General features: G+C 32.7%; 1 protein-coding gene across 1 annotated transcript in view; it reads left to right on the forward strand.

Annotated features, from left to right (window-relative positions):
* LOC133327723 (capon-like protein) overlaps positions 1-25,342 on the forward strand; it is a 35,078-nt gene extending 9,736 nt beyond the window's left edge. The window contains exons 4-7 of the mRNA XM_061536267.1: positions 13,456-13,544; positions 20,869-21,036; positions 21,104-21,226; positions 24,179-25,342. Of these exons, the coding sequence (XP_061392251.1) occupies positions 13,456-13,544; positions 20,869-21,036; positions 21,104-21,226; positions 24,179-25,327 (1,529 nt within the window). The 3' untranslated portion in view covers positions 25,328-25,342. The remainder of the gene's footprint in view (positions 1-13,455; positions 13,545-20,868; positions 21,037-21,103; positions 21,227-24,178) is intronic.
* Positions 25,343-27,693: the final 2,351 nt, after the last annotated feature.

Genomic DNA, 27,693 nt, shown 5'->3' on the forward strand with positions numbered 1-27,693 from the left:
TCCTGTTAACCATAAATCCGCAGCCAAATTCATGTCTCGTTTCATGGCAGCCATAATACGGTGTGTACTCATCTGATTTATTTACACCATTGCATTTCCTATAAGGCAATAATATAGGCTTTGTACATCTTGAGTACATCCGCCAATGCGAAAACTGCACCTCTTCTGTACAACGTTTGCAGGAGTTGTCAACATTAGGGGGTTTGGTAGGAGGAGTATGGGAACTATCCCGACGTTCAACAAGCGTTGAAAGCGTCCATAATTGAGATGATAGAGGGACCAAGATAAGCCAGGGCTTTGCCATTTTAAAGCCAATCAGAGCCGTTACTTGATCTCCATCATCCCCTACGTCAACAAGAACTTTTAAAATACCGAATGCGGCCGACATATAACTTTACTCCCTATTTTTGATATTTTGAAGATTTTAGCCGAATCCCTATGCGGGTAATGTATTTTATTAATCATACGACCCCTTGCCCAACTATTAACAAAACATTCAAATTGTATAATACAAAATATTTCCAATATTTCCAATTGTATAATACAAAAATCTTTCAATGTTAGATTGTTTGTCTTAAATATATTTGCATGGTTAGCATGTTGTCAATAACAACGATTTGTATAAGAAATGTTAACAACTGCCACCACAAACAAACGGCAATTATAGCATTAATTATAAGCTGTTAAGCAGCTTGTTGAATTTCAATGATTCACAATTAGAGATAAATCTGAAGATGGCAATAATGTGTACAATAACTTTTTTCAAAATTGAATGTACATTTTCATTGATCCATGATATAGCAGAGGGAAAACTCTGATTGTTTACATGTTATGATGTGCGATATTTATCATTTAATTAATTTCATATTTAATTAAAACAACAAACTGGGATTTAGTCTAACTATTGTGTGACAACAAAATAAAATGCTATACTCAATAACAATTCCAACATAACTGCAAATTAATTACAACATATTATACATTGTTTTCCCAAATGACTGTCATCACTTTTTTCGTATACAGTTCATAGGGCACATTATGACCTCATCAACATATAAAAAATGCATATTTCACTAAATACAATTTTTATGTATTTTGTTGAACACGAATTATGACATTTTTTCATAGCTTTTTCTCCGCCATTCTTACTGTTGACATTTATTAAGAGTACGTGAAAGAGGAAAGCAAAAAAGGGAACATTGTTCACGTCATGTCAACATGAAACACCAGCTCATCCTGTTCTACACAAGTGATTTAACAGTGCCATCGCCCTAATACTGCTCTTTAGCTTTATCATCAACACCATCCAAAAAAAAAAATGTTTTTAGCTGAAGCCAACCACCACCCACCATTGTTAAATATAACAAGGATTTTCTTGGTTTTATTTTGGTCCAAAATATTTTTTTTTTTTTGTATGTTTTATGTTTGTTTGTGTGTGTCTTTCTTTTATATTTATATGCAGAATTTTCGTTTTAATGGCTTTCACGCCTCAGACTAGCTATAAAAATCCCATTTGCGTCTTTTTATGGCAATTTCTTCTTCTGGTGTCAGCAGTAATTTGCTGCCTGCCACGCTATTTCGTGACACTCTTCAGCAGGCCGAAATCAATTTTCACACACACAGCATTTTGCGCACAATTTTCAGTTTATAGATTTGTATTGCTCATCGAATTATGTTGCATGAAAGATTGAAATATTAAATTAGTTGACAGGAACGTGGAAAACTATTAGGTTTTTATAGAGCTGAAAAGGTTAGATTTTATATACAAAAAATCAGAAAGCTCACTAAAACACCGAATAATGGTGTATCGTTATATGGGGCTATCTTCATATTGATATTTTGGTAGAAAGATTTGCTACCAAATAAGAATAACAAATTTATAGACAAATCGAAAAAGCGTTAAGTTCGGCCAGGCCGAACTTTGGATACCCTCCACCATAATTATACTGAGAGATATATGCAATGAAAATATAAAGGAACATACCAAAGAGTGGGCAACCATTATGTACACCAAATACAAACTTCAGCAATTTTTAATGGGGATTTCAATTCTTTCCTTCAGGAGGTATCACTATATTGAGGAGATGCCTAAATGTCTGCCGATATATTTCATTATCGTCATGTTTGAGTTTTTTTTTTATCACAATATCTTTAGAAGGCGGAATGCTTACAATACATGGCTAAATAATCTTTGTAGGGTAAAAATTGACTATTCCCTGTAACGACTACCCAACTGCAACAAACGGAATAAATCAGATTTTTTTAATATAAAAAAGGGGGTTATATGGGGACTACCCCTACTACATATATACATATATACAACTACAAAATACCAAATTTCAGCGAATTCGGTTGAAAAACGCGCTCAAGAACCTCAAAATATCGAAAATTGGGGATACCCTTATATGGGGACTACCCGAAAAAATTTACTTATATTTATAATTTTTTTGTGGAGAGATTTGATACCCAATAAGAACTCAAATTACTAAATTACAGCCAATTCGGTGAAAAAATCCGCTCAAAACCCCCCAAAAACTGAAATTGGGAGGTACCCTTATATGGGGGCTATCAGAAAAAGTGGACCCATATTTATAATTTTTGTGGAGAGATTTGCAACCCAATAAGAACTCAATGTACCAAATTTCAGCGAATTCAGTTGAAAAACGCGTTCAAGAACCTCAAAATACCGAAAATTGGGGGTACCCTTATATGGGAACTCTGCCTAAACGTGGACCGATAAAGCGAACTTGACCTGCCTGCTGACAAAAGACGACTCTATGCAAAATTTTGGCAATCTATCTCAATTCGTTTAGACGCTACAGTGATTACAACAAACAGACGAACATGGCTATGTCGTCATAAAATTTTACGTTGATCAAGAATATATATACTTTATAGGGTCGGAAATGATTATTTCGATGAGTTACAAACGGAAAAACAGGAGGGTATAAAAATCAGAAAGCTCACTAAAAACCCAAATAATGGGGTATCGTTATATGGGACTATCTTCATATTGATATTTTGGCAGAAAGATTTGCTACCAAATAAGAATAACAAATTTATAGACAAATCGGTTGAAAAAATAAAAATTTATGCGGGATACCATTATATAGAGGCTCTCCTCAAAATCGATAAATTTTTGTAGAAAGATTTCCTACTAAATGACAATTCAAAATACAAAATTAAAGGAAAATCGGTTGAAAATTGGCCAAACTCCCCTAAATAATAAATTATAGGAGGGTACCTTTATGCGGGGGCTGTCCTCATAAGTGGATCGATGATTTTTGGTAGGGAGATTTCAAAATACTAAATTATACTAAAAATACTAAATTATACTAAATTGATAAACTTAGCCAAAATCCCCCAAATAACGATTAGTGCGAGGTACATTTATATGGGGCCTATTGCCAAAAGTGGGCCGATATCGACAATTTTTTGTAAGAAAATTTGGTATCCAATGCGAATTCAAAATACTAAATTATAGCCAAATTTGGTAGAAAAACCCGGCCAAACTCCCCATAATAGGGAACATTGAGGCGTCTCGTTATGTGAGTCTGCCCTCAAAGTGGACCTATGTGGATAATTTTTCAAAGTAGATTTGCTATAAAATGAGAATTCAAAATACTAAATTATGGCCAATTTGGTAAAAAAAACCTTGCCCAAATACCCCAAAATTATGAATAATGGGGGCATCGTTATATGGGATCTATCATAAAGAGTGAGCCGATATCGATTTTAAAATACTAAATTTTAGCCATTTTGTTTGAACAACTTGCCTTGAACTCCTCAAAGTATCGAAGCTTTTTTCAGAAGTGGTCCTATATCGGTAATTTCTGGTAACGAAATTTGATATTTAATTCAAAAAATTCAAAATACAAATTTATAGGCGAATCGCTTGGCCAAAATCTAATCCTAAATAAGGAATAATGGAGGTACCGTAATATGGGAGCTATCGCTGATATCGATTATTTCTCGTTAGGAAAATTGGCTGCCCAATTACAACCATATTACAGCAAATTCGGTAGAAAAACTCATAGCCTCACACGTACGTACGCTATATGGGGAACATATGGAGGCTGTATCTTTGCAAATTGTCTGTTGGGAGGTTTATTATATTAAATATAAAATTACAGGCTGTGACTCAGTTTGAAAAAATTTGGCTAGGAACTTCAACATACCGAAAATTAAGTGAAGCTTTTTAAAAAAGCTTTAAAAATTAAATTTAGCGAAAGTTTTCTGTGAAAACGTTTTTCATATTCCATGAAACCGGAATGGCAACATTCTGCAAAAATCTTTAAAAATTCCATACGTGGATCTAAACGTTTGGTTCCAACAAAGTATCAGGAATGCCAAATTACAACCACTTCTGTGGACAATGGGGACAATGTCAAAACAAGGACCTATCTAGAAAGTATTCTTTGAACGCGTTTTTCATCCTCCAATAACCTGAAATGACAAATTACAGTCACTTCGATTGAAAAATTATATTAATGGACATTCATATGGAGGCTATGTCAAAACAGTGACCAACATAGAACATTTTACGCATATATGCATGCCACCCTTTCATAAATTGAACCAGTGAGCGGAGCAGTATAGTCGGATGGGGCCGACCATACGATACCCTACACAACTACCACATAACTCTTTTTGCGAATTTTTATATATTTCGTGATAGTTGCACCCTCTTTCCCGATTAGAGGTCAACAGCACCTCTTCCTTACACTGACATATTTTCCGAATATTACCAATATTCAGCACAGCCCGTCTAATTACTTGTCCATGTTCCCTTCAACGTGGGTTGTGTTGTGATGTTCGTCTTATAATTGTAGCCTACAGATCGAATCGAAAAAAACACAAAAAATAAGTTTTCGGTCCACTTCATCCCAAAATTATTATCTGATCATCACCGAAAATTATAGGCGTGGTCCTTGACCATAACTAGAACCTCATGGAAAATTTCAAAGCGATCCGCGCTATATTTCCGCCCTCTAGGGTGGTAATGGTTTCGAGTACATACGACAATATAATTGGTATCAATTTAAAGGGCAATCACTCATCTTGGATATACTATCAATTTCTCGGCTCTATGTCCTACAGGAGTAAATATATACGCTGTAGACTACAAATTTTGTCATTTTTCACACAAAAGTCGGGTTCCATTTGGCCCGCTAAATATTGACCGATCTTTATCAAAACAGACATGCTTATTCTTTGGCCCAATCCCCTTCTTCATGTAAAAATTCGAGATGTTTGGGCCATAATTGCGGCCTCTGGAGAGACCAGAAAAACCGACAAAAATTAAGAATTTGGTCCATTTCATCCCCTAAATATTAACCGATCTTTACCAAAAACAATAGGGGTCTTTATTGGTCATGTCGAACATTTCTAAGCACCTCAATTGGCTAATTTCAGTCTCTTTTGTAGGAAAATACGGCTATAAACTTCAAAATACTTAAAAACGGCAACTTCACAAAAATCCAATACCAGTAGTTGACATGTATGTTCGAAAATTTTAAGCTCTATGTTCATTTTGCGTTTTCTGTCGTAATTTCAATAAACAGGGGTATTCGACGAATATTTCGTAGTGTTGCAAATGGAATGACAATTTTAATATACAGTCCTTAGAAATTATTTAACCCTTTGAGCCCCAATTTTTTTTCGTGGCCATAGAACGATTTTCTGAGCACCGTGTCTTTCTCTTAACCAAATATTTGTAAACAAAATGTGTGAAAGAAATGTGAAATGAAATTATTTATATTGTCTCCATATTTTATTTTTATCATTCGATTTTCTATAAAATTCCCCAATATCGTTAACATTTATATGACTTTAAAACAATGAGGTGAAGGTTATGACCTTCATTACCAAAAGTTTCACTTCCATATTAAAAAAAAATCTACATACACTGTTCTCAATTTGCCAAAAAAAAAAAAAAAAAAAAAAAAAAAAAAAAAAAACAAAATCTCGTAAAATGTACTGACGTCAATGAACTTAATATTTAGATTGTTTTTTAAGTAAGCCATGCAGAAGAAAATGTTTTATAATGTTGATTTTTTTCCCTATTAAACGAAATTCAATCGAATCGAATGGTATCAATATTTATCGCCTGTGTCAAGGCTTTAAATAAATATATTAATTGATTAAAATAAATAAAAAAAACTAAAAATTTTAATTGAATTGAATTAAAGCATACGAGTGCGCACATGAACAAAACGATTTCAATCCGATTGGACCATAACATAAACATAAACAAAAACAAAAGACTAAAAGCAAAAAAATCGTATCAGAGGGTACTGTTGGTATGTTTTGCCCGTCCTCTTAATTTTTATTCACAGAAATTACTCTATGAAATTTAACAGGTGTATTTAAACGGCTATGGCTATGTGAAACCGTCGAAAATTATCGACAAATACAAAAGAACACAATAATTTGCTTACAAATATAATCATACAATACAAATATAAATATAGCATTGGATAGCTTTCATTACCATAAAAAGCTGTAAACAATTGTTCATTAATACCTAATTATAGCTTATAGTCCAATTTAAAAATTACCAACATTAAAGTTTATTTGTGGAAAGTTGCAAATGGTGAATTGGTAAAAATGTATGTATTAGTTTTACTAAAATTTATACATGTAAAGAAATGTTCATAGGCCTCTAAGATTTGTTAATAACGAAATTACAACCTTTTCAACGTCTAACCTTAGCAATGGCAATACTCTTGCCAAAAAGAAAACATTTAATAGTATTTTAATTTTTTTTCTCTCGAAATTAGTTCAGGGTTACTTGTTTATTTGGTTATTTATACAAACATATCAAAATAGAATTTGTCTTGTCTTTTATTTCATTTTAATTGATATTTTAAATGAGATTCTTGGTGTTAAAGTTTATTTAATTTAAACAAGTCATGGCCGATGCAATGATAACTTCATACGTAAACATAAAATAAAATTTTTCAACAATTTTATGCGATTTGTATTATATTTATAACATTACATATTTAAGGAAATATTCGTTAACCTTTGTTTGACCTTGGAGAAAAATGTGAAGTAGCATACATTATTTGTCGAATAATTATAAAAGTCTACACCTATGGCTACTTAACTGTATTTAAACAAGTGAAGACGTTGTTAAACTGGGTCGGGCCGAAATTATATACCCATTCCATTCCAAATTCCTTAATTCGGTACGATTATTTATATAGAGTCTATGACTATGTCACTGTGAAAAATGAATATCGGCTTGAGGATACAGGCCTAGGAGCTTTAACATAGTGAACATTGAACCAGACCTTTGTATGGGATGAATACAAACACACTGACCTGTATTAAATATTTTCTGGGATGAAATGTCTTTACTGCGAATGAAGAATGCCAAATCGCCGCCACTTCGTTGGGGAAAATTAAGCAAATAGTCCCGAAAATGTTGTTAAGCTATATGGGAACATGGAATCATAATAAAAAAATTCTGCAAAGATTATTTCACCATCCAAACTCTATAAATGATCAAATTTCAGTGGAAAATATTCTTGATTTTTTGGAAATATATTTTTCACCTGATATTTTCCGTCGCAAAATACATACGTTAGAAACGTCGGAAACTTAGGTTTTTGGCAATATATTTATTTTCATTATTGAATGGTTATCGAGTTTGGTTACTTTAGGTAGTATTTTAATTTGAACCTATAACTACTCAGGAATGTATCTTGAACATTTTAAAAACTCCTACAGATATCATCGATTTATTGTGATGCGACACTTGACAGTGAGAGCTTTCTCAACACCTTGTATTTTTCTTGAGACAGCTTTTTTTACGATTGGTGGTTACAAATTAAAAAACCCATTATTATCGTATCGTATGAACTAGTATAATTCCAACCGGTGAAGATCATCCCTACTTTCTAGCTTGGTTTGTGGTCGAAATTATGCGATATTCAAAAAAAAAAATCTTAGGTCCACCTTATTGATAATTTTCGAGTAAATAATCCTAGTTCACACCTTATATGTACTCCTTCTAATGGCGTTGAAATCGAAAAGGACGATTTTTTTAACACATCTTAATGGGAAGCAACATGTCTTTAACGTAATGTATGCTCATTTGCCAGACGATAAGATATCGTCGAAAATTTAAATCCCTCTATTGTGTGTTCGCCTCTATTGTGTGCAGGTCAGTAGCACTTTGGGAGAATAGTTTGGATGTAGGATCATATTGTGATCTGACAGCCGATATGATATTTAAGTTCAATAAAAAGTCAATTTCCTGTTAACCGGGAGCTATTTGTGTAATAACAGTTGCCAGAGGGAATTTTCGGTATCAGTATGAGTTTCGGTATGAGTTTCTCTCAGGTATCAAAGTTTCCCATAATCTTCCCATGATCTGACAGCCGCTATGATATTTAAGTTCACGGGTCTTCAATAAAAAGTCCCTTTCCTGTTATTTGTGTAATAACAGTTATCAGAGGGAATTTTCGGTATCAGTATGTGTTTCGGTATGAGTTTCTCTCCCGTATGAGAGTTTCCCATAATCTTGATTCATATAGGAGATGATGCAAATGTGGTATACACATTTGTTTTTAGGTTGCCAAATTTTTATTTTTTATCCGATTAAATTGAAATTTTGCACTTAACATGCTACATGTGTTGTCTTTCCATGTATCAAATTGAAAATAATATTATTCTAACAATTTAAGAGATATTTGAGAAAATATTTGAAATCCCATAAGAAGTGATTTTAAAAAAAGTGCAGGTAATGTGGTATACCACATGATGTTAATGTGGTATAGTATAATTTTCACTTCCAATTGATATCTTATATAATTTATTGTTTTTAATGAATGCGAATTAGCTCGAGATTTATGTCTGTTAAGATTTTTAACGGATACGTTGAGTGCAACTTTAATTTTTATTATATAATAATGTCTACACATGGCAATATTTAATTTTTGTATGGAGAAGTTGTTAAAACTCATAGCCTTTGTTTTTCATCCTTGTGATTCATGGTAGACTCTCGTAGAGTACAAATGTTTCACATAGTAATGAGATTTTGTCTAGTGCTGGCCTTTTTTCATGCAGAATCAAGGTATACCACATTACCTACACTTGTGTTTACTGAAGAAATGTCTAGTTTTTTTCCAAATTTGTGATTATGTGGAGCTATCGCGCACATTATTTGATTTTTAGTTCATACTGATTATTTTAATGCTTTAGTAATAACGATTAAAGTACATCCGTAAAATTAAACTTCAACCGAAAAAAAGTCAATTTCATGAAAAATTTTATTTTTGGTACTGATTCTCAACGTGATTTAAATAAATTAAACAGGTCATTGCTATCTTATTTTTTTGAGAACAGCAAACTATAGAACATGTTTCAATTATTTTAAAATTTTCAGTTTACAAAAAAAGTGACTATACCACATTACCAACCTATACCACATTTGCATCACTTCCACTATATTCGATCTCAGTTAAGCTCTATATTTTATTTGGATATCAATTGGATGTATATACACTATAGTCTCTAAAATCATTGTCCGACATATACCTAGGCAACATGTTACATTACATGGACATGGTGGACACCAATGAATCCAGTGTATAATTTTTTCATTGAAATACAATTTAGAGGGTATGACCTTCTGCAAAAAGACAATTATCGATAGACCTTGTCGACCTGTTTATGACTCCCAGATATATAACATTATTTGATTTTGTTTATTTTTATTTCTTTTTGGTAAAAATAAATATCTTCGTCTTGTCCGGATCAACGTTGCGGCCCCTCAGCATCACCGATTTCAGCCTTTCATTCCTAAAAATAAGTACGAATATTATATATCCCAGAAAATAACAATAAATGGCGAAGTTATTGAAATAAGTGGCGTTTATTACATTTTTACACTTTATACAAATATATGAATTTATCGACGTTGTATCTTTTTGACAGTCGAAACCATAATAATTCGTGTCACGGTCCGTGCCTCAAAAACTTTCCAAATATAGCCAATACGTCGTGATAGCCCAATGTAAAGACCAATATTTAAAATTGTCTACGAAGATGTTCTCTACCTATTAGCAACACAGAATTCAAAAATTTAAAGTCAGACCTTCGGATATGGCTAAATCGACATAGAATTTTATTCTGAGAATATCGCTAAAAATAAAACTAAAGGAACTGGCAAGGATCAGTGGCGAGATTCGAAACTATAGTTTTCCTGCCTCATCCCCTGGTGAACAATGTCATAGTTTTTTAAAACCCATTTCAAAAATCGTGTCATATTTCCATTCAAAAGAACATATGTCGTGCCAATTTTGCACCGGTTACCTGAAAGATATTTTTTTTATTTAAATAATATATATTTTTAATAATTTGAAATTTTTCAATATTTCATCTATAGCTATGCACCCATTATCATGTCATTACAATAAGCCCTTCATACACATCTGCTGTCATAAGATGTCATTGTTTATTTCCTTGATATTCTTTTTTTTTGTCCCTTGTCAGTGTCTTTATCATTTCATATGTATATTGATGGACATCAACAAATTCTATCACACACATAATCCAAGTATAAATAAATTCACTTGATAATAGCCTGCGATTAAGCAATAAACATGTTTCTACTTTGTGACTTATTTTTGTTGATGAAAATATTTACAACAATAAAAAAAGAACTCCAAAGAACCCAAATCAGTCGACAAATGTGATATTTCGTTTCTGTTTCATTTCGATTTTTTACGAGTACAAGGTGGTTGTTGACGTCATAATATGTGGCCAATGTGGTGATTGGTGTGTGCGGTCGGTCGGTCAATGGGCCGTATTTCAGCCATTACATTAAGAAGAAACTGAAAACGTTTTTTTTTCTGTTTTTACAAAATGCAGACTAACAAAACGTGAAAAAACACTTTCAATCAAAGACAACAAAGATAAAAGTACGACATCAACGAATTTCATAAAACTCACATGTCACTCATGTGTATGTTTGGACACATAGCATTAGTTAAACAAAATATAAAACAAAGAAAAAATAATCAAAATACATTTCTGTAAAAAAAAATATTAAAGAAAACCCAGCGAAAACATTTAATATGGAATAGTGTAATAGTCAATACAAATTTATTGTTCTATATAATGAAAACCAGTAAGGAAACTAGTATAGTTGGACTGGGCCGACAATATGATACCCTTCACCACTTTGGGTATATTCTACGTATGTATCCTAAAAGACGTCGCCTTTTTGAAGAAACATTGACATGATTTTGAACGAACTTAAATATGTGATCTTTATATATATGTAAACCGACTAACATCAATTCCAAAATATGCCATTCTGCAACCTATTCTAAATTTTTATAATAGATTTAAAGCAAAATTTACACACGCTATTTGGTATGCTTCACTGTTTAAAATGTACCAATCAGGTTTGGTGTATAGTCAAAATGAATAGGTCGAAATTATATATGGAAGATAATCTGAACCGATTTCAAGGAATCTTGCTAGATATTAATTTTTATTAATTTCTATACGTTTTGCCACTCGGCCTAGGTATGGGCCTTTAGTGTACCATTTACTTAAAATCGTCACAGGAAAGGTTATAGTAACAGTAAATTGTACAAAATTGTGTGCCGATCGGCCAATCTTAGGGTCTTTAGGGCACAATTTAAATTAAATCGGTCGGAAATATATATTGAAGCTATATCTAAATCTGAACCGATTTTCACGAAACTTAGCACGCATCAATCTGGACCGAATTCAGTACTCTGTGCCAAATTTCGTGCAAATCGAAAGATATATAGGGACATTGGTGCACCATTTACCTTAAATCGGACGAAACTATATATGGAAGCTATATCTAAACCTGAACCGATTTTCTCGAAACTTGGCACACATCATTCTGGACATAATTCAGTATCTATGCCAAATTTCGTGCAAATCGAAAGATATATATGGACTTTGGTGCACCATTTACCTTAAATCGGACGAAACTATATATGGGAGCTATATCTAAATCTGAACCGATTTTCCCATTTTCAATAGGGTTCGTCCTTGGGAAAATTAAGTGACCTGTGCCAAATTTCATCCAAATCGGATCATAAATGCGACCTGTACTTTGTTAACAAAAATACATGGACGGACGGATGGACGGACAGACGGACGGACATGCATAAATCGACTCAGAAAGTGATTCTATGCATATTCTCAAAAGGAACCATTGGTCTATCTCGATTATTTTTGCCTGTTACAAACATATCCTCAAACACATAATACCCTGTACCACACTGTGGTGAAGGGTATAAATATCGTTTCTTTCTCACCATAAGGCGAGGTGTTATTCCATTTGCAATAACGGCACGAACCCATTCTATATATTTATGGAGGTTCCAGAAGAAAAGAGCCGGCGGTTCCCATTCATTTCCATTTGCCTGATATTGGATGTGTTAATATTGAAAATTGTGACCATTTGTGGGGGATTATCAGAAGGAGTGAATCAATGGGTCCCATTTTCGGACTTGATCTAGGCTTGGTAAAGATAATTTTTTGTACAAAGTTTTAGTTAAAATCGGATAGTCCGTTCGCATGATATTGGATTAATAAATATCGAAAATTTGAGGCGGAGGTACCAGAAGTCGTGGGCCAATGGGTCCCATCTTCGGAATTGATGTAGGTTTGTTAAGATAATAGATTGTCCAAAGTTTGGTCCAAATCAGACATTTCATTCAACTGATATTGGATTTATAAATATGGAATTTTTTTATCATTTGTGGGGATGTACAGGAAGGAGTGGATCAGGTGTGGACGTCATCATAAAGATTATAGGTTGTATAAAAGTTGGTTCAAATCGGATAGTCCGTTCCCATGATACAATAAAATAGATTTTCAGCTAAGTTTAGACCATTTTGTAGGAGAGAGTGTGGACTGATATTCCCCATCTTCAAACTTGAACTAAGTTTGGGAGAAATATTTCGTTGTGCAGTAATTGAATGAAATCGGTTACTTCCTTCGAGAGTCGTGCGCACCAACCGGCCACACAGACGGACGGACATTCGGAAGTAGATTCCAAATTGTCTAAAACGGATTTAGTCCAATGAAGAGTGGGATCTAACCCATATAAATATCCCCTTTAATTATGTCCTACCCCCCGAATTTCAAGCTGGGTGTCTCGAATTCGGAACATTATTTTTGCACAGCATGAATAACCTACTACCAAATAATGCTATAACATAGTCCCCATATAAAGATCCCAATCGATTTAAGGAATTTTGAATGCGCACCCCATGTTAGAGGGCATCGAATGTTCTTTCGAGCAGGACTTAACGAAGTTTTTTACTTGTTTTTATCTGAGAATTTGATCGCACCATTTAATTTAAATACAAATTTTAACATACACACGAATATATGCAATCACATTGTTAATCTAAATGTCCCTCACTTTTTTTCTTTTCTTGTTTGCAGCTGTAACACCGGACATAAATGTACCCCAAAGGCCCAATCATTTGGAATTGATACCGCAAACGAATCTCAGTAAATCTGGAAGTTTAGTGGTAAGTACTAGTCACACATACAATCCATGAGGGCATATACTCGTACATACATATCGTTTATGCCCTGCATACATTTACATAATTCCATGAACAATTTTCGGTGTATGGAGTAAACAAGCACCAATGACCACACATATCCGTATAATGCCCCTAAGTGGTGTAAAGTTGAACATCATACAGACAACACTCTCACACACACACACGCATTTGGAGCAATGAGGTGCCATAACATGTTTGACAATCACTTGAGGCTGCTTGCATTTTAATGATATATGTGCATACATTCATATACATATGTATGTGTGAATATTGCTAGATAAAATTGTTGTAATTCAACCAGGACATTGAATGTGTATTGGAGGAAAAATAGGACATCGATTTAGTAGATCAAGAGATATTAAGGTAGAATACCACAATATACACAGAATTTTGTAGGTGCACACAAAAGTTGTAGAATATTACGTATCTACAAAATTTGGAACAAAAAAAAATATTTTATGACACTGTGCAACACAAAAAATACTTTACAGGAAATTCCAAAAATTTAAAAATAGAAGACGTGTGTATTGGAATTTTGAAAGATTACATCGGAAGGTAACCTAAAAAGGCGTGGCTACATTTCCCCCATTTCCAAGGCATTTGCATAATATTCGAATTACGGTTTTTAGAAATCGTTGCTATTAAGGTATAAGGAGGAGAGAACTAATTTAAAACGTGGTTATATCAGTTCCAAATATTCTACAAAAATGTACGTCATAAAGTGTTTTTATAAGTCTCAGAATAGACCAAAACTAGAAAATCAACCTAAACGTCAAAAATCTTAAAAATTTGAAGAAGGTATATATAATTTATATACTGAATATATAGACGTCAATTTAGAACAAAAAATTCGAAAAAAATGTAATGGAATATAAAGAATGGAATATTCTACGACAATTTTCACTATGAGTTTCAAAACAAAGTTTTTATTTAAATTAAATAGTTTTTTAGAAATTCTGTTTTGACTTTTGTAAGTTTTTATTGAACACCTTGCAAATGTCAATATCTTCAATAAGATTACATCTAAGAAGTATTTCGTCAAGGGTAAAATAATTCTACATTGAATTTCACTATTAGTTACAAAGGAAACGATTTTTGAAAACTCGATATTTATTTGTAAAAAAATTCTCTATTTTTATACCCTTCACCACACTGTGGTAATGTCTTTGTGCATATGTTTGTAACAGGCAAAAGGAAACGAGATAGACACATGGTTCCTTTTGAGAATATGCTTGGAATCACTTTCTAAGTCGATTTATGCATGCCCGTCCGTCTGTCTGCCCATGTTAAATTGTAAACAATTAACATGGGCAGAATGAATTAGATGAAATTTGGCACAGCTCATTCATTTGGCCCAAGAACGAACCCTATTGAAATTGAATAAAATCGGTTCAGATTTTGATATAGCTCCCATATAGACTTTCGTCCGATTTAAGGTAAATGGCGCACCAATGTCCCTAAATTACTTTCGATTTCCACGAAATTTGGCACAGCGTACTGAATTAAGCCCGGAATGATGTGTGCTAAGTTTCGGTTCGGATTTAGATATAGCTCCCATATATATTTTCGTCCGATTTAAGGTAAATGGTGCATTAATGTCCCTAAATTTCTTTCGATTTGCACGAAATTTGGCACAGCGTAGTGAATTAAGACTAGAATAATGTGTGCTAAGTTTCGTGAAAATCGATCCAGATTTAGATATAGCTCCCACATATATTTTAATCCGATTTAAGGTTAATGGCCCACCAAAGTCCCTCAATTTTTTCGATTTGCACAAAATTTAGTACAGTATAGAATTATGTCTGCTAAGTTTCGTGAAAATCAGGTCAGATTTAGATATAGCTCCCATATATATTTTAGTCCGATTTAAGGTTAATGGCCCACCAAAGCCCCTAATTTTTTTCAATTTGCACAAAATTTGGTACAGCGTACTGAATTAAGTATAGAATGATGTCTGCTAAGTTTCGTGAAAATCGGGTAAGATTTAAATATAGCTCCCATATATATTTTCGACCGATTTTACATAAATGGTGCACCAAACTCCCAATGTTTTTCTGATTAACACGAAATTTTGCACAACGTATCAAATTGAGACTTGAATGACGTTATTGTGTTTTGTTGAAATTCGTGCAGATGCAGCCATAGCCTCCATATGTATTTCGATCGGATTTCTGATTGAGATTGCATTTTTTTATAGTGCGGCATACCGAATAGCGTGTATCAATTTTGCTATAAATCGTTTTCCACAAAATTTGTCCCATGGTACGCAGACGACTCTAAATCTGCCCGAATGAAATTAAATTTATAAAAGATTGCAGAAAGACATGAGTATGTTCCTTCGAGGGAACATTGACATACAATTGTAAGGATACATATCGACGCCTCCGAACCATAGTATGCTAAGTCTGAAAAGTGGGTTTTTCAGTGGAAGCTTTCAAAGTATGGAAGTTTCTTTTATCGTGCGTGCCATGCAAAGTACATTTTTGCTTATAACTTTGGTTTGGATTGGCTGATGATTACCAAAATTTCAGTGAATTTAAATTAAGGACCGTCGTATCTAAAAACGTAAAGAAGTTTAAAACATGCTAAGTCGACTTAGCATACTATGGTTCGGAGGCGTCGATATGTACAATATACCATATAGTCGGCCCAGACCGACTTTACTACTTTCCTTACTGGTTTTATTTTAGATTATGTTCATATTCACTGAATTTTTTCTTACTAATTTCAATATGAAAAATATTTTTTTTTTCAAATGTGTTTCACTTGAAACCCAAAGTTCATTTACCGTTCAACAAAACATTTACCAACAATTACAAAAAAATGAACGTTGCAAGTTCGTGTAAAAACTCTTTCATAAATATTATGATAAACTATAATCAAAACAAATCGACTTACAATACAATAAAATACAAAACTTAGAAATTTGAAATACATATGAATCGTTTTTGGCTGGAAATTAAACATACCTACATACATATATCGTTTGATTGAAATGCCAGATAAACAAAATCGTTGAACTTTGATGTTAGAATAGTATTGAATTTAAAAATTCCATTCCATTCGCACAAATGTAAACAAATGTTGCTATGAAACATTTCTATTTAATCGAAATGAAAAATAGAAATCAAATTAAATGTGTGATTTGCAATTGGCCAAAGGAAAACCAAAAACATGCTATCATCATCAGCAAATGAACACCTGATGTGAAGGCGTCAGCTATTAGATAAATAAAAATCCATTTGTATGCAGGCGATTAAATGTAAAAATGCATGCTAATTTATATGGGAAAAATAATGGAAATGATATATTTGGTTAATTCTAAAATAATTTAAAAATAAAATAACTGTGCCAAAAGAGTGATATTTTTTGGTCTGCCACTTTTTGTACCCTGCAACATTAGATGAGGAGGGTATATTACTTGTATATTTACGAATATATCGAAGCCGTCTTTACAATAAACAAATAAATTTTCTTTGTGTAGCCTCCATATAACTGATTAGCCTCCAACTACATTTTCTTAACAAATATGTCCCTCTATTCCTTGGGTATTGACAATTGCATGTATAAATTGCACTTTTTATGGCACCGCCAATTTAACGCTAGTTACCAAGATATCGTTATAGTTAGGATAACTGTTTCAACCAAATCAGCTTTAATTTTATATTTTTGATTATCATTGAGTAGAAAATCTCCCTACTAAAAATTATCCATATCCGTATACGACTACCCCCACATGATTTGTTTTATTCATAGAATTGGCTCTAATTTTTTAAGGGGACCCCCCATTCTCGGCGTCAACATTTTTTTTAATTAAATTCGAAGACGAAAGTGAAAATCTCAAGAACTCTTGAGGATATAGCCGATTTATTGTGTCAGCACCAAGTGACGGCTAAAGGGCTTCTCAAACTTTAAACACGTTTTTCTCTCTTGCGAATGGCGGGCACGATAACTCAAAAACTAATAACCCAATAGATTCCAAATTTTCACACGTTTCTCTGTGAGTGTATAGCTATGCTAGGATAAAGCCAATCGGTGAAGATCTTCCTTATTTTTTAAATTGGTGTTTGGTTAAAAATCGGCGATTTTCCCAAAATATTTTTTCAAAGGTCCGTCATTTTGTGTGCAAAGTCAAAAATCCTAGTTCATACGAGAGCCAGACATGTCCTCTTTCTAACACCGTTGGAATTTTCGGATTCCGATGTTCCAGTGAGGAGTTATCATGCCCGCCATCGAAAATAAGGACTTTTTTGTAACACAAAAAACAAAACAACAACAAACAATTTTGGTAAATTATTGTTCTTCCTTTTTAAATCTTCAAATATATATGTGCAAACTTACAAACCTTAACAAGCATTGGTATTCATTTAACAGCCCATTTAAAATCATAAAAATAAAAAATCGTGAATGGGGGGGGGGGGGGGGGGGTTACCTTAAGGTAATCTACCTACACATATATAGAAAATATTAATATAGTTCTATGCTTTGACATAGCCCCCATATAAAGGTCATACAAGATTGCAATGGCTGTAAATTGGCAATGTTGTCTATATAAGACCATGTTTAGACATAAATTTTCGTTTGTTTTTATCCGAATCAAAGTGGATATAATAATATATATATAATGGCATATTCAAGATGAAACTGAATATTATTTTCGGTCTTCTGTATGGGGACTATTTCAAATTGAAAATTCAAATTACCGGATAATCTGGAATACCGTTGTATGACGGCTATTCTAAAAATATTGGCCAATATTTATAATTCTAAGCAGAAATATGTGCTATTGAATGTGATTTCGAAATACAGCCAATTCGGATGAATAATTTATCCATAATTCCCAAAATACCGAAATTTAGGAGGTAACGTTATTTGGTGCCAAAATACAGTCAATTCGGTTATAAAACGGGCTCATAATCCCTAAAATATAGTGCCGTTATATGGGGGCTATCCCAAAAAGTTAACGAATGTTGATAATTTTTAGTAGTGATACTTACTTACTTACAAAATACCTAAAATTGTGAGATATTTGTGGGAAGATGTGTTATGAATTATAACACAGTAGGGGAGACTGGGGCACCTTCGGCATTTTTTTAGAGCTCTATATTTCAGTACTTATTCAACATATATAACAACTTTATGGCTGATTATTGTCATTTGACACTTAATTATAAAAAATAGTACCAAAAAGATATAAAAAAATAGTTTTAGTTAAAAAATTTTACAGTTTTGTAAAAAAAGTCAAATTCGCCGAATGTGCCCCAACCCGGGGTAGCTTCGGCATTTGATGGGGCACATTCGGCACCATAGTCATAGCCGGATAATTGTCATCGCTATCAGTCTGGTTCAAATTCTGATCCTCTAAAGGCTCTATTTGGTTTTAATACGCCACATAATGTTTGAATTATAGGGCTTTATTTTCTAACGGCGGACGTTTACATCTCAAGGTCGCACATACCATCAGAAATAGGGTTTTCTATCACATTTTCGTCAATACAAGCACGTTTGATCTTATATATGCAATTTCGAACCATATTAAAGGATTAGTTTTAAAGACAAACTCAAAAACATTTTAAGGAAATAATATTGCACAATCTGTATATGGCCGAATGTGCCCCACTTTAAAATGCCGAATGTACCCCGAATTTTATTTTTTAATTTTTTTCGATCAGTTTTGTAAAAACATTATACTTTTAAATATTTCTATAATAATACACATCGTAGTTAACCACTTTTTAATAATATTGTCTTAAAAATGTAAAAAGTTTTATACACAAAATACTTACGAAATGGAATTGAAATATTACAGATGCCGAAAGTGCCCCAGTCTCCCCTACCTAATTACAGTTAACACCGTTGAAAAACGTCTCCAAAGTACCGAACATTTGGATGCACCGTTATATGGGGTCTATGATAAAAAGTGGGCCAATATTAACCATTTTTGTTAGGAACATGTATTAGCGTATGGGAACCCAGAAAACCAAATTGAAGACAATTCTATTGAAAAACGTGCCAAAAAATCTCAAAATACCAAATATTTGAGTGTGCCGTTGTATGGGCGCATTACTAAAAGGTGGACCGGTATATCCCATTTTTAATACCAAACATCCTAGGAGTTATAGGAATGTATGTGCACAATTTTAAAGCCCTGTCATAAACAGACGGACATTATTAAATGGATGATAGAGAATATGGGTATTTTGTGGTGTAGCAAACGGAAAGGCAAGGATATAAAAAATATCAAACTACCGAAACTTAGAAAAATCGGTTTCGAAAAAAATATATTTTTTATATTCATTAAAAACCCACAATATATTTCCACCATATGTTCTTATTTATTTACAATGAATGGCGTTGATTGAAACCAAAACACAAAATGGGAGACCGCTGTGCTAAAAATAAAATAATGCCTCGCTGATAGATGTTCAGACATAAATGTTAATTTTAATTGTATTGGTCATTTGCTCCAGAGCAACAAAAACAAAAATTCTTTGAAGTCAACAAAAATTACCAAATTGTTGTTGGTTTTTTGTGGACTTAATTATATTCCTATATACGCACATAATTTCACATTACATATGTGTTTGATGACAGCGTATTTCATTCGAAATTCAAAATATGTGATGAGGATTCATAAACACATGTGTATAAACGTACAAACATATATGACCTTTTTTCTGCTATTCTCATATTTCTCTTTTGTTTTTTTTCTTTTTTGGTTTATTTTTCTTGTGTATTTGGCGTCTCATGTCTAGATTTCGTCCTCTAGTTTGTTTGTGTTTTTTCCATAATCAATTGATTTTTGCCCCTAATTAATGGTTTTCTTCTATATATACATATCGATTGGGGCTGACTTGTCTATATGTGGGTGTGCTTGTGTTTTTTTTTTTCATTAACCAGACAATTATTAAAAATTATTTATTATTTGGCAGTTAATAAGCGTGGCATTTCGTTGGCTCATTTGTTGTTTACCCAATGATAAACATCTATTTTCATACCAAAAATATAAAACACAAAAGGTGTAATATTTGTTGGTCAACAACATTGGCTGGGCATACAGTTTTTGTTAGCGCTATAATGGACTTTTGTGTAGATTAAAAAATAATAATAATATTGATGATTTTTGAACACATTCCAATGAAAATATATATTTATTTTTAATAAAATTGTTCTAAAGTTTGGTAAATAAACAAATATCTGCATCCGAACTTTTCGTCTTTTTATATTTTCCCTTCTTCAAATGTGTTTCTAACCTAACACCCTGTTTATATATTTTAAATTCCAGACCGACGAAGACAAATCCCCAACATCACCATCTTCGCCCAGTCGTGAAATAAATAAACTGAAAGATCAACTGGAACAGCAGGCAATGCAAACACGCCATGCTCTAACGCAGCTAATGATGGTGAGAGAACAATTGATATCGGAAACGAATGCACGAATTGAAGCCCAGGTATGGAAATTAAATTGTATTTTTTTTTTAATTAAAACTAATTTAAAAATTATTATTGTTATTTTAGGCTCGCACACAACAATTGTTACAACAAAATCGTGAACTACTGGAACATTTAGCCTCATTGGGTGCATACAATGAACAGCAGGCGCCTGGCTTGACCACAGCCAATATAGGAATGGCACCTCAGGTGAGTTTAAATGTTAACCGAGTTTATTATGTTTTTGCATGGATTTCAATTACTATTTGTTGTTGCAATTTTTTTGAGGAAATGTTGCCACCTTTTATACATATATTTGCTATATACATATATAATTTTTTTCAATTGCTGTATTATTTTTTCATTTATTGTTGGCGCATGTCGATTTCATTGCTACTTTACCGTTTGTTATTTATTTAGTTTTTTTGTACGGATGTCAAAACAATTAAATGAAATGATATATAAATTAGCACATCCGCTTGTTTTTTTTTATTGAAATGAAAGACTAGAATATCCATAACTGGAAAACCGATAAACCGGTTACGCAAAATTTTATTATTAACATACTCACATATTCCGTTAGCTCTAAAGTTCGGGATTTTTGTGTTAAACAATCGGATATTGTTGAGTCCTAGTCATTGTGCGATTTCATTCTGAAATTTATGTCATATAATTTCGTGCAAACGAAAGAAATGTGGGGACTTTGGTGCTCCATTAATATAAAATCGGACGAAAATATATATGGGAGCTATATTCAAATCTGAACCGATTTTCAAGAAACTTAGCTCACATCATTCCAGACTCATTTCGATACCATATGAAAAATTTCGTGCAAATCGAAAGATAAAGATATATTTACATAAAATCGGACGAAAATATATATATGGGAGCTATATCCAAATCAGAACCGATTTTCACGAAACTTAACACACATCATTCTACACTTAATTCAGTAAACTATGTCAAATTTCGAGCAAATCGAAAGATATATAGGGACCTGCGCCAAATAAATGAGATGTGCCAAATTTCATCCAATAGGGATTATAAACGCGACCTGACTTTGTTTACAGTTTAACATGTACAGACAGACGGAAGGACGGACGGAATGCTTATTCTCAAAAGGAACCTTGTGTCTATCTCGTTTCCTTTTACCTGTTACAAACATATGCACAAAGACATAATACCCTGTACCTCAGTGTGGTGAAAGGTATAAAAACCGGAAAATTAGTGTCCTGAAAATTTAAAATGCCCGAAACAATAAATGGGGCGGGAAAAATATACATACATACATGAACATTTCAAAAAAATCCACCTACGATCATTCAAATATACAAATTTGTGCAAGACCTTTATAAAATTTTCAGCATGTAAATATTTCAGTCTTCAAGGATGCAAACCTTTGAAACCCTAAATTTTAGACCGCTTTATCAAATTTTCTATTCCAAATATCCTATCACAGCTCTATCGTAAATATTGTTAGAAGTGTCGTGATTTAAAAGAGAGGCGACCAGGGCTTAGTCTACAAAGAACTTTATTCTGATATAGGTCTCCGACTAAAATGTCAAGATGTTGCAAACTTTGGTGCATGGCATAAAACCATTTATTTGAACAAGCCAATATTTTTATGCTCTTAGTCTTAAAGCGATCGATTTTAGATCATAGGTGTCTTTGTAACAAGTTTGTTTCAGACAATTTGGATTTGGAAATGTCCGTCCGTCTGTATTGTGCGTACAATAACTTCCAAAGGGGTCCACACTTTTTTCTTCCAAATTTAAATCAAGTTCGAAGATTGGGAATGGAATGTTAATCGCTTTTTGGTTTGGTATCTCCCATGCCAATTTGTCAAAATTTTGCCAAAACTAACTGAGATTCCGAGTGGGCCAAACATTACACATCGTAATATGTGTACCGAACAAAGACCAAATAGGAAAATGGATATATTGGTCCACTTCTTCTAACTCTCCCACAGATTATGATAAATCATATTTGGGTTAAACTTGATAAAATTTAATATTTGTACTTAACATAGATTTAATGCAAATATCGGACAAGAGAGGCCCACAAATATTCAAGATACTAGGAAGATAAAGTATACAAAAATATTCTTCATTCACTTTGACTAAAGACATGTCATCTCAATAATAACCCGAAGAAGCTACAAACAGTAATACAAAGATTTTGGAATTTTAGAGTTACCAGCAAAAAAACAATCTTAACACCATTTAACAAACGCATGATCTATGGCGAATTTGTCCTTCTGGTTTTTTAATATGCTCAAAATATTAATATTTACACCGACAGAGATTTTTAAACGGTATAGATACAACTCGGTAATTTTACTGTTATTACAGAAACTTTTACTGTTATTTTAGAAACTTAAATCCCACGGGAAACTGTCTAGAAATATCCTTATGTTCCAATTAATGTTATAACGAGCATAACATTCATTTAATTGCAGTTGCTTTGCATACTTTTAGGCGCTCAATTATAAATGTGATTTTTCCCAGAAATAAGGTGTTATTGACAATTTTTAAGCAACAAAATGAGTAAAATAATTAAATGATAGTTAAAATGCAGTACCAATTATTCGGATCTTACGGAAATAAACTATATTAAGAATTATTTTTATCTCTCCAAACAATTTTCTTCCAATTTTGAACTTGATATGTATTTATATTTTGCTTCTTTGATAATGAATTTTAATTAAAGAGTACATTATTCTTTGATTAATCATAATTACTAATTAATATAATACTTATGCTTCCTTCGAAAGTACTTCAACCATATACCCAACATACGTTTGGGTATCACTTAATCGGTCTTCTCCGACTTTCTTTATTAATTTAAAAAATAAATGTTTCGATTATTTTTATTAAAAAACCTTGGCTGGCATGTGAAAAAATGTATTTTATTATGTTTAAAATAATGTGTTTATGAACTTTTTTATGTCAACTAGTGTTTTGTTTTTTTTTTTACGCCAATATGTTTGCTGCTTCTGCTCCCTTTACAATAAATGTGCTTTCATTTTGTGTTAACAATGTTAAGCATGGCTGTTTAAAGATCCAGTGTAATTATATCAATATATTCAAAGAAATACAATAATCTTCAACGTTTCCATTATTTCCTTGATTTCTTTTCCATCGCTCGCAAACATAACTTTAGAATCATCTACAAATGTTACTGCAGGCCACAGCTGGTAATGCCAATAATAATTTGGCCACAATTAATCAGCAAATTAATAATTTGGGTACCATCAATCAACAACTGACATCGCTCAGTCATCAACTAAGCGGCCTGAATCAACAAACACAAAATCTACAAAATTTTCAACAACAACAGCAGCAACAGCAAACCCCCACATCGGCATCGTCGTTAGCTCAGCAACAAAACAATGCCCTACAAACACCAACATCATCATTTAGCCAATCGCAATTACATCTTAATGTTTCTGGAGCAAGCACAGGCAATCTGACCACCAATACATTGTCGACCAGCCCCTTCCCATCGATGAATCAATTACAAAATATTACATCACAACTGCAGCAGCTGAGCGCTTCACCAAATGTCCAACAGCAACAGGAGGCCCTGTCTAAGGATCTGTTTCAGGTCAATCAGGAACTACTGAATCGACTGCAAGCATTAAATTTGGGAGCCAGTGGAGCGACATCGGCTTCTGCCCTGGCTCTACCCAATGGTGGAGCCACAACACCCTCCTCCTTCTTCTATGTCAATCCGATGTCATGCAGTCCCTCAAACAATAACAACAATGCCAGTAGTAATTATAATTTCTTAAGCACTCCCACACCCAGTTCTATGGGCAATTTAACGCCCTCACCCATGGGCACCCTTAATCGCAACTCGTATTCCAATTCACCGTTAACTCTAAACGACGAAATACAATTGAGTTTGGATAAAAATCTGAATGCGCTCGATGAGCATTTGATGAAACCATTCAATCATCAGCTAACACAGTCGGTGTCAAATGGCAATATAGCCGGTTCCGGTGGCGGATCCAGAGAGAATAGTCGTTCATCGTCAACGGTGGACTCGCCGCTGTCACAAATGGTGCGCAGCACATCAAATTTAAATAGCAACAATAACAACGATATGAGTCCATCATCTTCAAATTCGCCACGTTACAATACGGTTACCCTCAAGGTTACCGACGAAGCCGGCAATGTGACAAATCAGCGTAAACTATCCGCAACTCCGAGTTTTATACAACGTAGTACCAGTGAAAAAGTACCAAATCGTAGTCAAATTATGAGTCAGGTGCAGAGAACTGCATGGGCTAGGCATACAACTAAATAACAATGGGAGATATTTGATTAGAGGGGCGAATGTTGTTGAAAATGAGAACAACATTGTGAGAAAGTTGATAAAATTTTTTTGAGCCGTATTTAAAGGGTAATTTGATTTGTAAATATGGTAAATAGTGTTTGAAATAATGAGAAAATGATTCAGAAAGTTTCAAAGAAATTTATGGAAACATTTTATAATTATAAAATATATAATTTTATAAATTTTATAAACTTCGAGTCTATTCACTATTTAATGTGTGATTGTTGTGCATAAAAACTGCGTATTGTTTTAATTCTAAATATTAGAAAAGCAAACATGTATGGAGACGCACTTTTAATTCCCAGTCAGTAAAATTTCAGTGAAATCCGCAAAGATCCAAAGAAAGTCCCATCAAATTCTCGATATTTCAAAGCAGTTTTTTTTTTCCAATTTATGAGTTTTACCAGAGAATTTGTCTTTGGGTGTGGAACCCAAAAAAGGACTTTCATAACGTGGTATGATATCCATTTAACTTTGATCCGAAGAAAAAAATATTGTTCGGAAACCTCATAATAATATATTTTAGATCACAAATTTTATGTCGACTTAGCCATGTCCGTCTGGATCTCTGTCCATTGCAATCACGATAGTATTCACAATTTTTAAGATTGAGGTTTTTAACTTTGTACAAATATTTCTACTATAATTCGGATGTTTGGTATTGCAAATGGGACATATAGATTCAGATATATTCGTTTTGAAAAAAAGTGAATCGCATCTTTTCGAAGTGACTGCAATTTGAAATTGTGCCTTCGTGGCGTTTAAAAATATCATTCATTATAAGTCCATATTTTCAAAAAGCCCCCATAAAAACGTCCCACCCGGTTTTCAGTAAGGCGAAGGTCATGCGAAAATTTTCGTATTCTCATAAAAACTCCTAACGGGAGTCTTTATTTTGACATGCATAACCTCATTTTATGGTCCTGATCCTATTTTAAAGTCAATAATTCGGAAGGTTCATAAAACAAAACATTTAATTAAAAACTATTTCCTACGGATTAAACGGAACGATATAGTTCAATAAAAATGCGGAGTGAACCAAAAAAGATCGAACTGGTTCAGGTCAAAATTACTCCACTCTAAGGATTCTGATAAAAATTCTCTCGTTCTCTTAGTTCTTTATGATCCAATCTTCTAGTTTATTGGCCAAATTAAATAACGAGTACCAATGAACGATTGAACTTGAATGAACTATGGAACTAAATGAGTAACCTTACGCGGAGTGAACCAAAAATGATCGATCCGCTTGCGGAACAAGATTGCTTAACTCTAAGGATTGTATTAAAGAGATTAGCGTCGTATATACCACATTCGTCGGAGTTCACATATCAATATTTTGCTTATGTGAAATACGTGTAGGGTACCAAAGAACTAATATATATTTTTTTGAAATTTGAACAATCCCAAGTTTTTAATAATTATACAATTTATAACGAATTGTTTAATCTGGACATATTTGAGTTTTTAGATTAATCTATATCACATGTGAAATCCCTCATTATTTCAAACATTTTGCCAAAGAAGAACCCCGAAATTCCTTTCCCATCTCAAATACCACCAGATTTTATCAACAATCTCTCGCAATATGTATGTGAAACCATACACAAATCTTTAGTATTTAATTAAAAAAAAAAAAAATAATTTTATTTATTTTAAAATAATTTTAAATAAAATAAACCTGAATGGAGTATTAAATATTCCATTCACTATTATTTTTATTATAAGCTAAAGTATTATGTATGAAAAAAATAAATAAATAGTTTTGTTCCCAACTACTTTATTTTTAATTCAATTGAATGTTCGTTTAATTGTTGAAAATATTTTAATTTAATTGCCCTACCTTACCAATCTAGAGATTGTTTATTTTTAGTAATGAATTTATATATTTTTAATTATATATGATTAATTATTATAGGATTATTATTTTTATGTAAATATATACATATATATGAATGATGTGTGTAAAAATTTATATACAAACATAATATATGTAATAATATATATAATTTTTTATTTTGTTTTTCTTTTTTCGTTCTTCGTCAATTTACATAGTTACATATGTATATGTGTATAGAATTAATGGAAATTTGAGAAATTGGAAATACAGTTCACAGTATTAAATTGAAAGCAATCAAAGAAAATAACGAAAGAAAATTTCCAAGGGATAATCGATTTTCATACTTTTTTTCAATAAATGTTAATTGGTTTCAAAAGAAACCCAAAATAAATTGGAATTTTTAGGAAATAATTAAAAGAAACAAAAAGTAATTGCCATGGAAAATTCTTTCAAATTAATAACAATTTAGGAAAAAAATATATAGAATGTCATAAATTTT

Source organism: Musca vetustissima, unplaced genomic scaffold (assembly GCF_032173495.1).
Source record: "Musca vetustissima isolate MV318-11 ecotype Yass unplaced genomic scaffold, APGP_CSIRO_Mvet_v1 utg3866, whole genome shotgun sequence".
Classification (NCBI taxonomy): Eukaryota; Metazoa; Arthropoda; class Insecta; order Diptera; family Muscidae; genus Musca; species Musca vetustissima.